Source organism: Passer domesticus, chromosome 1 (genome assembly GCF_036417665.1).
Source record: "Passer domesticus isolate bPasDom1 chromosome 1, bPasDom1.hap1, whole genome shotgun sequence".
Lineage (NCBI taxonomy): Eukaryota > Metazoa > Chordata > Aves > Passeriformes > Passeridae > Passer > Passer domesticus.
The window spans coordinates 3,419,846-3,433,300 of record NC_087474.1 but is presented as its reverse complement, the minus strand read 5'-3'; the positions used below and the strand labels follow the sequence as shown (position 1 = coordinate 3,433,300).

The 13,455-nt window shown below is 45.8% G+C and overlaps 1 protein-coding gene across 2 annotated transcripts in view; it reads left to right on the top strand.

Annotated features, from left to right (window-relative positions):
* GARS1 (glycyl-tRNA synthetase 1) overlaps positions 1–13,455 on the top strand; it is a 24,168-nt gene extending 10,713 nt beyond the window's left edge. The window contains exons 7-17 of one of the 2 annotated variants that reach the window (XM_064422169.1): positions 92–237; positions 732–881; positions 2,370–2,532; positions 3,493–3,657; positions 5,837–5,949; positions 6,265–6,405; positions 7,587–7,672; positions 8,156–8,265; positions 9,589–9,682; positions 10,944–11,134; positions 13,107–13,455. In XM_064422169.1, the coding sequence (XP_064278239.1) occupies positions 92–237; positions 732–881; positions 2,370–2,532; positions 3,493–3,657; positions 5,837–5,949; positions 6,265–6,405; positions 7,587–7,672; positions 8,156–8,265; positions 9,589–9,682; positions 10,944–11,134; positions 13,107–13,232 (1,485 nt within the window). In that variant the 3' untranslated portion in view covers positions 13,233–13,455. Of the gene's footprint in view, positions 1–91; positions 238–731; positions 882–2,369; positions 2,533–3,492; positions 3,658–5,836; positions 5,950–6,260; positions 6,406–7,586; positions 7,673–8,155; positions 8,266–9,588; positions 9,683–10,943; positions 11,135–13,106 lie in introns of both variants that reach the window. The other variant, XM_064422089.1, reaches the window with a different exon arrangement.

Here is a 13,455-nt window from a genome sequence, read left to right as displayed (position 1 = left end):
TGTAGATCACGCTCAGTAAAAGATAAAGAGGAAATTCATTCCTGTTGTCTTGTCTAGTAATTAAAATAATTCTCCTGTGTTTTGGTATTAGTTGGACAACTATGGCCAGCAAGAGCTTGCAGATCTCTTTGTGAACTACAATGTGAAGTCCCCTGTCACTGGGAATGACCTGTCCCCTCCTGTTTCTTTCAATCTGATGTTCAAGACCTCCATTGGGCCTGGAGGAAATATGCCTGGGTAGGTGCTAATTTCATTCTCCTTGCTTTAGAGATGATTTGGAATAAAAATGAAATCTCTGGAGTAGCCTTCTCCTGCCTCTTAGTCCCAGCCTCCTGTAGCAGGTTAGCATTCCTTGGAGTCTTAGAGAAAGGCAGGAGAAACAAGGGGCTGTTGGAGAATCATGAAAATACTTAAAGCACCCAAAATACAGATCCCAGCTGTGCCCTTGCTGGTTGGAGTGGTTTTCATAAAGCCAGTTAATGCTGGTCTCCAGTTTTCAGTGACTTCATGGCTGTAGAAAATCTACTTCAGGATACCAGGAGGTGAAGTTTTCTCCCCCTTCAGTTTTTTCCCTGCTTAATTGTTTTTTGTTTTTTTGGTTTTTTTTGTCTGGAATTAAAAGTCTCAAGAGAAAAACTTGCACCTGTGAGTTTTGTAACAACTGTGCCTTTCTCCCTGCTTTTCCCACCCTTAAATCTTCCTGATTTTTTCTCTCCTCCATCTCTTTTCAGCTATCTGAGGCCAGAAACTGCACAGGGAATATTCCTCAACTTCAAACGTCTGCTGGAGTTTAACCAAGGCAAATTGCCTTTTGCTGCTGCCCAGATTGGAAATTCCTTCAGGAATGAAATCTCACCCCGCTCCGGCCTTATCAGAGTGAGGTACTGCCAACTTCCTCTTTCAGCAGGAGGGCACCTGGGAGCAGGGAGCATCTTCCTTTGGTTCCAGGGTTTGTGCAGCATTGTTGCACTTCAGTGCTTTCTCCCAGAGGAATCCTGATTTTGTGCCTGGTGAGCCTCAGGCTCTACAGATGAATTCACAGTTTAGGTTTTAAGTACAGAATTCTAAGATTGGCTGGTGAGAAGTAGAATCTCTGAAATAGTTGTTGTATTAGAGATAAACTCAGTTTCACTGACAGAATTTGGCTTCCATCATAGTCTAAAAGAATCATGTCCAGGGTAGCTGTGTTCCCTACAGGGCTTTACTTGTTTAATTATGTTTGTGCAATTTGCTTTGAAACTGAAATAAAACGTGCTTGACCTTGCAGCAATACTTCCTTGTCTCAGGCCTGCAGATTCTGCAGTTCTGCAGCTTGCTCCAGAGAGGAAGTTGGGAGATAACCTGACTCAGGACCAGTGTTTGTGTTGCAAGATCAGTCAAGCTGGAAGGCTCAGGGTTATTGGGAATTACCTGCAGTTCTGTCTCTGGATAAAAGTGATTATTGCCTTTCACTAGGCATAATCTCTGTATTTAAACTGATCTATCCTAATTGGAAGTCTCTTCCATATAATTTGGGACAAGAGCTTCCATGCACAGTACATGTTGTAAACTTGGTAATTGATTATTTTGTGGTGCCATAAATGTCACTGAGAGGCCATGGCATCCTTAGCACAGAGGGAACTCGGGAATTTCCTCAGCCCTCCTGTTCTGTTTTGCTCATCTGGAAATGAGAACTTCTCTCACTGAAATCATCTTCAGTCAAATATAAATGATATGCTTGTGGCACATTTATTGGAGACTGTTATTATGCAATCACAGCAAATTACACCCTGATGGCTGTGATTTACAGTTAATGATTACCTAGAGGTTTTTTAAAGGTTGTTGATAACGAGCTAATTCAGTGGAAAATTATTTCAAGCAAGAAGGCTCAGAATCAATCTCTGAGTAAAGATATATTAAAGACAAGTTCTTATAACAGAATTCATGCCATTGCTGTGTGCAGCAGTATCATTATCTTCAGGAAATTACCACCTCACCTGGTTATTTTTGGCACCTCTGACATGAGTTAAAGCTACTGATTTAATCAGCAGATCCTGTAAAGAACAACTGCTTCTAATATGGGCATCACAGCAGTCTGGAAAAACTGTAGAGAACTTCTGGAAGTACTTCCAAAGGTGGTGTTCTCTGCTCTGATTCACAGTGGTGTTAACCATGGCCTGGAGAGCAATAGATGAATTTGTGGAAAGTTTTGTTAAGAATTTGAAGATGAAACTAAATCCAGTGATGAGACTGGTTCGTGTTCCAGTCTGCCCATTGTCTTGTCCAGGGTCTGCAGGATTTTAAATTACTGGCTTGCTGTGAGAAGCTGAAGCACAATGGTCTAATGCATATAATATTTAATGTGTGTTTGTTTGTTTTGTTTTCGCTAGGGAATTCACCATGGCAGAAATTGAGCACTTTGTGGACCCCAGTGAGAAAAACCACCCCAAGTTTGAGAACGTGGCAGATCTCAACATCCTGCTGTACTCGGCCAAGGCCCAGGTCAGCGGGCAGTCTGCGCACGTCATGCGCCTGGGAGACGCCGTCCAGCAGGTAACCTTCCCCTGCAGCCTCACCCAGCTTGCTCCTTGCCATATTGCTCTCAGGGCTGAGTTACAAACTGGCTTTTTAAAATAAAGGCTCTGACTGATGGGTCTGTCCAGTCTTGTGTAGGTCTGAACACACGTAGTGCAGTTGGAATATTCTGAATCCAGGACTGAGGGCATGGATCAGCTCCCCGCACAAAGTTTGTGTTGTGTTGGTGCCAGTCTGGGGTTTGCTCCCAGATTTATGAGTAGTTTCTCTTCTGTGAATCAGTGAGACTGAGATCTAGGCCTGGCCCTTGCTACCAGAAGAGTGCAGGTGGTGCTGGTATAGGGGTATAAGCTAAACTTTACACTTAGCTAGTGAAGAGGAGCAATAAGGAGTATTAATACAAGCAGTATCTGGAAATCTCATATTCAGCTGCTGATCCCCATGAGTACGTGGCTGGCATAATTAGGTGAATCACTACCTGATTAATCTAATTGTGAATGAGTTGATTTACCAACCTCCTCCACCCCATTTCCTCCAATCTCCAAATGTAAAAAACTCCCAAAAAACCACCAAAACACCGCCTTTAAAAAACATAAACAAAGCAAAAAATCCCAAAAACAAGAGCCAAAAAAATAAAAAGAACACCAACCCTCTGTTGTATTGCAGCTGTGAACTGCAGGGTGCAGCTGTTGTAATGCCAGTGACTGCACTGCTGCATACAGTGGGGTATTTACAAGGAGGTGATCCTCAGAGCCTGTGGGTGATGAGTCCTGGAGTGACAGTAACTCACTGTTGGATCAGATGGAGATGGTGCCAGTGGCACAAGGAGAATTTGAAGAGTTATAACAGCTTCAGGGGAGACAGAACTTAACAGTTTTGTCTGTAACATGTCAGGTTGCCTGCAGAAGTTCAAAATATCATGACTTTGCTTCCTCAGGAACTCACGTGGGTGTTTCTTCCTGCTTTTTCTCCCTGCAGGGTGTGATCAATAACTCTGTTCTCGGTTACTTCATCGGCAGAATCTACCTCTTCCTCACCAAGGTGGGCGTTTCCCCGGAGAAGCTGCGCTTCCGACAGCACATGGAGAATGAGATGGCTCATTATGCCTGTGACTGCTGGGATGCAGAGTCCAAAACCTCCTATGTAAGTGGGCAAAGTGCAAACAGCAAGTTCCCCGTCAGGTCTGGTTGATTTCTGTTTTTTTTTAAAGTTAGGGCTGTGGGTCGGATGTGTCTGTCCAGCTCCATGTTGGACTGAACACACATAGTGCAGTTGAAATATTCTGAATCCATGACCAAGGGGCAGCTCAGCTCCCTCCACAAAGTTTCTGAACTGTTCATGCTGCTTTGGTAGGTCCAGGCTCTTTTGCTGTAGCCTGGAGTAGCCTGGGGACACTTCACTGGTCAAATTTCATCTGGAGTTAAAGGGAACTGAGTCCTGGTGCTTTCCAAAGACTCTAACCTCTGTAAAAGCAGTGGGGAAGGATTTGTTTTGCTGGAGGTGTTATTCCAGGGCAGATTGCTTCCTGCTTGAATGCTTGCTCTTCCTTTCCCTCTTCCATGCTGTGACAAATGAGTTCACTCCTGCCAGTTCAGACAGCTGGTACTGGAAGAAAAATTCCTCAAGGATTTGTTATCATCTTCCTGCTGAGTCATTAAGAGCTTTTTCATTCAAGCCTTGTTCAGTGCCTTTTCTTCCCCCCTGTATTGTTGGTATGGATTTAGACTCATCACTAGTGATGTTTTATTACAGCACATTAGAGGAATAGCAGCCAGTAAAATTTTACCAAACTGAATATTAGGGAAAAAACCAAACCTCCTGCAGCTCAGATGAGTGATTTGTCTTCTTATAGAAAAGACCTGAAGGAATGGTTTCCTCTGGATAGCTGACCTCCACAAGTTCACAGCCTATCTTTCCAGCCAGCCCAAAACTGGATATGGTGTGGATCACACTATGTATATAATAAGATTATTCAACTTTAGCCTTGTCACGATGATCAGGATGTCCAACAGCCTAACCCAGGAGTGAGCACAGCAATTCCAGGGGTGTGAAAGGAGCACCTTGGGAGCTGAACCATGCTTTGGTTTGTTACTTAGCTGACCAAAAATGTTTGTATCAGCTTGCAGTGCTCAGTTGTAAGAAGGGAAGTGGTCTGAGCAGCTTAAAATCCATTCTATAAATTTATGGCACACAATGGTGTGGGTTAAGGGATTTTAAAGATCCAACCCACCTCCCATGGGCAGGGACACCTTCCACTAGCCCAGGTTGCTCCAAGCCCCATCCAACCTTCCCTTGAACTTCCAGGGATGGCACATCCACAGCTTCTCTGGCACCCTGTGCCAGGGCCTGACCACCCTCACAGGGAAGAATTTTCTTATTTGTAAACCTGCCATCTTTCAGTTTAGAGCCATTCCCAGTTGTGTGACTCCATGACCTTGTCCAAAGTCTCTCTCCAGTTCTTGGAGCCCCTTTAGGCACTGGAAAAGCCTTCTCTTCTCCACGTTGAACAACCAGATAAACCTGTATTCTGTGTTTTCTGAGAAGTAGCTGGAACACCCTCATAGCCTAATTTCTGTAAAAATCCTTCAGAACACCCTGAAACACCACGATTGTCAAGCACAGGGATTTTTTCTGTTGACACACTTTTTCTCACACCCTGCTGTATAACTCCAGCTTGAAAAACCACATAACATCTGTCTGCCTGTACATCCCACACTGCTGTGACAGTGAGTGGGAAGCAGCTGCTGAGCCTTGTCTTACATGGAATTGTCTGTTAGGAAATCCAGAGGGAGGTTATATTTGCTGCTTCACCAATCCAGTGTGACCAGTATTCTGAGTTTCCTCCTTGCCATACATGCTGAAATACTGAATTAAGAGCTTCCCTTCCATGTGATCTGTGTTGTAGAAGCTCCTAAGCCAGGCTTTTGACCATTCCAGTGTGGTTGATTGCCTGCTGTGTGTCCCATGGCCAAGCAGAGCCCTGGGGACATGATGCCTTGTGTGCCTGTGGCATGTGAGTGATAGGGCTGTGTGCTCTGGCCCCAGCCTGAGCTGTTGGCACAGGGCTGTGCTCTGCCAAGCCATGTGGAAAAGCTGGCCCTGAACACAGGCACTGGGTACATGACTGATTGTTTCCTCTGGAAACAAATGGAATCACTCAAATGAGGGAGCAGCTGTGAGGAGGGCTGCTTATTGTAACAGAGCTAATTATGTAGAAAAAACAGTCATGGGAGCAGGGAGGGCTTAAGGGTGAATAAACATATTTGATGGTTAAGTGGACAAAAAAGTGAGTTGGTGAAAGCTTCCAGTTTTGTTTTTTCAGGGTTGGATTGAGATCGTTGGCTGTGCTGATCGTTCCTGCTATGACCTTTCCTGCCATGCCCGTGCCACCAAAGTTCCTCTCATAGCTGAGAAGCATCTCAAAGAACCCATATCCTTTCAGAATAAACCAGCTTCTCCTAAAGTGGAGAGGGGTTGGACAGGGAGATGTCTTGGAGATCTGCACAGCTCTATTTCAAGTTACATCTGTATATTTAACAGGGAATTCTGCAACTACAGGCCAGCATGACTTTGGGAAGTGGCCTGGAAAGGACTGAGCATTTGTTGCTCCTTTCCTCTCTTGGAGGGAAGTTCCTTCATCCAGTAGTGGAGGAGATGTCTTTGTGTTGTGTAGTAATTAACTTTGACATAATGAAGGAACCAGGCCCTGCCTTCTGTCCTCACAAGCTCCTTAACAGCCTAGTACAGAACAGTCAACATTGTTCAGTTTGAGGCAAATAAGGGAGCCATTGGCAAAGCTTACAAGAAGGATGCCAAGGTGGTGATGGAATACCTTTCCATGTGTGATGAGTGCTACATCAACGAGATGGAGCAGCTGCTCAACGAGAAAGGGTGAGCTCTGTGTGTGTGGTACCTTCCTCTGACAGCCTGATGTGGGCCCCAAGGGGCTGCTGCATTAATTTGAGCCACCTGAAACCAGTTTCCTTGTGAGAGCAGGCTGTGTGGGTCATCTGAGATGGCTGAGTGCTCTCACCAGGCATTGCTGGTCACCCATCCAACATATCTCTGGGTGTATGCACAGAAATATTTGTTTGTCTGTGTGGGAATGAGCTGCTGGCTTTAGTAGGATCATCCCACAAGAGAAATAGTTCAGTGAAATGAGAATTTTTTTACCAGCTTCCCCACTCTGGTTTGAGAGTGGACCAGGACTGACTTAGAACTTTAAAATTAATAAAATAATTCTGTGGCCAATGGAACAAAATAGTTAAATGAGAAGCAAAACTTGCCTGAGTATCCTCCAGTCTTTAGTGAGCTGCTTTAGGACCTGTTACAGCCTTTAATTTACTGTGGCAGGAATTTGTATGATTTTCTTTGACCTGCCTTCCTAACAACTGAAAATATGAGAAGTCTTTACAGTTGTTAGATTTGGCTGAAGCAGGCCAACAGCTGTGTTAGGGGAAAGCTAATGGTGCAGTAACAAAAAAAACCAAAAAACCCAAACTTAATTTCCTGCTTGAAATGGTGAAAGGCATAGGATAAGTGAATACATTGCAGAATGGTAACACATCTTTCTTTCTTCCCCGAGATAAAATGTATTTCTTGCACTTCTCTATGAAGAAGTGCAGAAAAAAACAGTAGCACTCAAAATGGGCACAAAAATTATTGCAGAGAAGAAACTTAGTCCATCCAGAATCTCTGAAATGGTTCAGTAGATGAGTTACAGTCAATATCCCTGGTTTTATTGATAGTCCAGTGCCTGCTTTGTGTGCCTCCCTTTTTCTCTTTGGTGTGTAGGCTTCATCCTGAGAATTCCCCAATTGACTTTGCTTCAGGCTGTTAACCACAGCAAAGTTCACTGTGATTATGAAAATGGTTGCTTTTAATGTACATGTAGTAATTTTATTATTAATGCAAATTTCTTTTAATGGGCATGCTACATGTTTCTTTCATCTCTGGGGTTTTCCCTGGCTTCTGTCATCCCACTCTCAGAGTCAACCAAGTGATGCAATTAAGGAAATAAAACTTGTTTGTTTATTGCTGTAGCTTTTAAATTACTTCTTTTTCCTTTGCAGGGAATTCACTGTTGAAACTGAAGGGAAAACTTTTCTATTAACAAAGGACATGGTTACTGTGAAGAGATTTCAGAAAACATTACATGGTAAATTTGATTCTTTGTTGTTTAATCATCATCAGGATACACTTCGAGTATGAGCTTTATTGGTAGCATTGTCCTGTTAATATTGTAACACAGCATAGGAAAAATGCCAAATGTAATTTCCTTGAAATTTAAGAGAAAGAAAGCTTTTGGAAAGTCAGTGACTGCATCTCCACAGAGCTTTTGTCCTGATACAGGAAAGGGGGCTAGAAGGAAACTTTCCAAAATGCATGGGTTTAGCTTCTCAGAGAAGCCAGAGAAAGGGCCCCGAGTTGTTTTCTACAGCCTAAATATGTCCTGTACATGAGCTAAATCCAAGTCTCTATTTCAGGTATTTGTCTTGAGAGCAGAAATGTTTAATCTTTTATTCCATGTACTCATCTACACATAACCAAAACTTCTGAGCAGAAGGACAGCATCAGCAACCACATCTTTTTGTCGTCTAAACATCTTTTTAATGGTGATGTGTATTATTTTGTGTTCCAGTGGAAGAAATCATCCCAAATGTCATTGAGCCCTCGTTTGGCATTGGCAGGATCATGTACACAGTGTTCGAGCACACATTCCGCATCCGGGAAGGAGACGAGCAGAGGACGGTGAGTGCCCCTGAGGCTGGGCCAGCTGCAGGCACCTGCCCTCCCCTGACACCCAGGGAGAGGGCTACAGGAGCACTGCACAATCCCAGCAGAGATGGGAAAGCCCAGCTGGGGTGTGGCACTGCTGGTTTTGCCAGAGTACATGTCATTTTTACATGAGAGCATTCTGCTCATGTGTGCATGAGGCTCTCGCTGGATTCCTTGCAAGGGGATGAGAAATTCCTCCTCTGGATCCACACTTAGTGTTCCATTGCTCAGAGACAGGCATCTCTTCCGTGTTTAATTTCCTTTCTTGCTGCTGCTTTTCCTGGAATCATACTCCTGTGCAGCAGCATGGACAATGGACTAACTGTTTGCTCAGACCCCTGTGAAATTCAGCCTTCTCTGGTTCTGGACACCCCTAAAACCTTGGCCTGAAGCTTTGTTGTAGCAGGAGCCAGAGGGATGTGTGTGTTACAGACAGAGCTTCCTCCAGCCACTGCCCAGGTGTGGTGCTCTGTGCCATTGCTGGTGGCACATGAGAAGCTGGCTGGAAACTTGGTGCTGCTTCCTGCTCGTTGTTCCTGGCTCCTGGACTATGTTCATAAAAAAGAAATATAACATAATAAAAGTGCTTATATGTGTCTCTGGGTGCCACAGGATGTGGTACATTTATGACTGGGGGAACAAGGTTCAGGAGCTCAGAGTTAGGACACAGCTGACTTGGAATCCCAAACTGCTCCTGAAGTATAAAATACTGGATTTATTTTCCTTCTAGTACCCATTTACTTTCCATATAGCCTGGGCTGCTTTATATTGTGGTGCATCTCACATGCATTGCTTCTGTCCCTTTTATACCTTGCTGATTGTCAGGAAAGATCTTAATATTTTTCCCCTCACTTCTAGCACATTTTGATTTTCTGAGGGTGTCTGTGAAGGGTTCTAAAAACTTTTTTGCTGCATATGCTCCATGTGTGTGGAGTGTCAAACAGGAAGTTTGGTTTAGACTGTGCCTAGGACTAAATCTCCTGGAAAGACACCTCCACCCTTAATTTTTCTGTAGTTCAGATGAGGTTAGATTTCTTTAGGAGGGCTCTAACAGACCCATTCTGGTGGGAGGTAACATTTAGGTGTCAGGAGATAAGGGGGAATGGAGGCTGAAGAAAACCAGTCCTGCTCCAGTGGTATGAGGTATCACTGCTGATGTCCTAGAGTAGGCCAGAGACGCCCCCTGAACACTCACCCTGCCTCCAGCTTTAGTCAGAGCTTATTCTCACCTCCTATGAGTCTGATCCAACCATTAAACTTGTATTTATTGACTTGTGCTTTTCCTTTTTTCCACAGTACTTCAGCTTCCCAGCTGTTGTAGCACCGTTCAAGTGCTCCGTTCTTCCTCTGAGCCAGAATCAGGAATTCATGCCTTTTGTCAAGGAATTATGTAAGTGTGTTAAGCACTTTGGGGCTGATGGGGCTGTGCACTGGGAAGAGAGGGCTCTCAAAATAGCATTGGGATCATGTGGCTCTCCAAAATGCACAGGGAGAATTGCTGACCTGAACCAGATGAGTATCCACAAGCTTTGGGTATCCATCAAACTCAAAAAACCCATCACCATGATTGTCTCTGTGTTGGTTTGGAGTGTAAAAGACATTGCTTTTTTGTTCCTTTTGTGTCAAAAATAAATCTTTCCCACTGCTTAGGAGAAGCTGGAACAGTGGGGGTTTTTATTTTGTTATTAAAGTTTACTTTGCTTTTATTTTGCCACCTAATTCATTGAGTCTGTCCCAGAGCTGCTGAGCCTGCAACCATTCTGTCAAACTGGTAGTGGGCATCATGGGGAAAGACAGGGGCCATAAAACTGAGCAGAGGAAGGGTAGGAAGAGGGGTTGCATGTCAGACAGTGCCTTTTGCTGTCAGCATCTGTTCTGCCTGGGACTTGGTCTCCCTGCTCTGGTTGTGCCCTGCACACTGAGCCTGGGGTTTGGTGTTAAAGCAGAGTCATGGCACTGATGACAAGGGGAAGAACTTGGTGACTTTGCACTTGGGGTGAGAGTTGTAGTGAAATGTGGAGAGCTGGGAGAGCAGGGTGGGTTTGACCCTGTGGTCCTACAAAGAATGGAACACTGGGTGTTCTGTCAGAGAGTAAAACTGGGGCTCTGAGATGCTGCTTGCACCAGGGACAGGCAGTGGCTTATGGGGTGGTGTCTAGAGAGGCTGACCTGGAACAGAGGCTAGACAGTGTTAAAGGAATAAAGGAGGCATTTATTAAAAGGCCTTTAGAGGATACACCTTGGGCAGCACAAGAGTCTGGCCATGGCTCCACCCAGGATGGACCCAAGATGGATGCTGGGTCATGAGTTTTCATACTTTTATAAGTTTTGGTCTATTTCCATATTGGGGTTAATTGTCCAATTACAGCTCCAGGTTATGCAGTCCCATCCTCCCAGTTTGCTGTCCTCAGTTCACTGTTGTTTGTATATGGGCCCGAAGCTGCAGCAGGGTCCTTGCTTCTGGGGCTGGAAAAGGATTGTTTTGTCTGACTGAACCGTGAGAAGAACTTGCTCACACTTTATATAAAGTTCAGAATCACACGCTAAGGCAGCGCAGAATCTGAAAAATAAAAAAGCTAAAACTTGAGGCATCAGGGGTACGGGGAGCCTGTGCTGGGACTCTGTACCAATCCCTGCTCTGTGCCCTGCAGCCGAAGCACTGACCAGGAACGGGATCTCCCACAAGGTGGATGACGCGGCGGGGTCCATCGGCCGGCGCTACGCCCGCACGGACGAGATCGGCGTGGCCTTCGGCATCACCATCGACTTCGACACCGTCAACCGCACCCCGCACACGGCCACGCTGCGCGACCGCGACTCCATGCGCCAGATCCGCGCCGAGGTGAGCGCAGACAGCTCACACAGTCACAGAGCTCACACAACAGCTCACACAGCTCACAGAGCTCACACAACAGCTCACACAGCTCACAGAGCTCACACAACAGCTCACACAGCTCACAGAGCTCACACAACAACTCACAGAGCTCACAGAGCTCACACAACAACTCAGACAACTCATGGAATTCACACAACTCACAGAATTCACACAAAAACTCACAGAATTCCCAGAATGACCAGGTTGGAAGAGACCTTCAAGATCATCGAGTCCAACCCAGCCCCAACAGCTCAACTCAACCCTGGCACCCAGTGCCACATCCAGGCTTGTTAAACACACCCAGGGATGGGGACTGCACCACCTCCCCGGGCAGCCATTCCAGAACTTTATCTCTCTTTCTGTGAAAAACTTTTTCCTGATATCCAGCCTGTATTTCCCTGGGCGCAGCTGGAGGCTGTGTGCTCTGGTTGTGTCAGTGCTGCCTGGAGAAAGAGCCCAGCCCCAGCTGAGCACAGGCACCTTTCAGGAGCTGTGCAGAGTGATGAGGGCAGCCCTGAGTCTCCTTTTCTCCAGGCTGAGCACCCCCAGCTCCCTCAGGGGTTCCTCTCAGGGTTTGTGTTCCCAGCCCCTCTCCAGCCTCGTTGCCTCCTCTGGGTGTGCTCAGTGTCCCAAGGTCCTTCCCAAGCTGAGGGGCCAGAGCTGGGCACAGCACTCCATGTGTGACCTCACCAGTGCTGAGTGCAGCACACAGGGCTTGGGGGCTGGCAGAGGCAGGGGTGCTCCTTTTGGCCTTGGGGACAGCATCCCCTGCTGATTCTGATCTGTTACCAATCCTTGTGGGAGCTGCCTCCAGCTCTGTAGCAATTTAGCTGTTGAGAGAAATCCCCAGGCACAGATCTGGGTCAGACAGAAGATGCTGGCCCAGCTGATAAAGTGGGCAGAATCTTCTGTTTTTCTTGCATGCAGAGGTGTTGATCTTACCTGAAAGCCATGCCTTGTGCTGGCTACACTGCTCTTCAGAGTGGCTCTTTCCAAGAGAAGGCTGCTGAGTTAAAGCATTGACTTCAAAGCATTAACACAACTTTTGGGTTGTGTCTGACTTTCAAAGGTAGGACTCCTTGTAATCCACAGGCACCAAGAGGCAGAACACTGGGGTTTGCCTTGCAGCTGGTGTTGCCTGTGCTGCACCACAGGAGCTGATGAACTGCCCCAAAGCTGTGTGTGCCCTAAGCACACTGCCAGTGTGGCTGCAGTGCAGACTGGAATAGCAAAAGCCTCCCTGTGGTGGGCTCTGCCTCTGCTCAGAGCTGTGGATCTGCAGTCTTGGGAGGTTTTCAGGTTGTTCTTTTCTCCCTGATGTTCTTTTCTCCCTGGCCTTCACCCCAGGCACAGGAGGAGGTGGTGCTCACCTGTGAGGCTGAGTTGCAGCTCCACAGAAGCACCTGCAGTGCCTGGGGCTGCTGACCAGGCTAGGGTTTGGCAGGCTGTAACAGGCAGTGCCAGTTCCTCAGGGCACCCTTCTGTCTGTCTGTCACCTGGGTGATCTCTCACTGCCCAGCAGCAGAGATGAGACTTTGCTATCCTTCAGCTTCTGCACATTTTCAGCTTTCTGGCTGATCCTTTGCACCATGACAGTGTGCTGTGAGGAGCAAAGAAAAGGCAACTTGCAGCTTGTTTGGTGCTGGTCTTAGAGTAGGTAGGGCCTAGCTGAATCCTGGCTTACAGCATCTTTTGGATGTGTGTAGTGGGGTTTTTTCCCTTCCCAAACTGTGGCACAACATTACCATTCCCTCCTGGATCACCCTAATAACAGATTGATCCAAGGTATCCTAATTAATGGTTTTCTCCCCAAAAATTGGCTTCCAGGAAATATTTTGTACCTGTTCCATTGCTGATGTAAAAATTGCCCATGTCCCCAAATATCCAGCTTGATTTTGGTGACTTTGTTTTTCTTATGTCTTTGTGGCTTTTCCTGCAGTTCTCTGAACTTCCTGGCATCATCCGAGACCTGGCCAACGGTTATCTCACCTGGGCTGATGTTGAGGCAAAGTATCCACAATTTGAGGGACAAGAGACTGGCAAAAAGGACACAATAGAGGAATAAAGAAAAGGACCTGAAGTAAAATCCTGTCAAAATGTCCACTTTTTACTGTTCATGTTAATATGAAATAAACTACCATGTATTATTCAAAGCTGCATTATTTGTGCACACAGGGAATATTTGGGTATTTTTTTCTTTTCCTCAATTGCTGATCAGATTTAACTTTAAAAACTGAAATAATTGCAGCCTGAGCTGAAGGTGTTACAAATAAAACCACCATTGTATA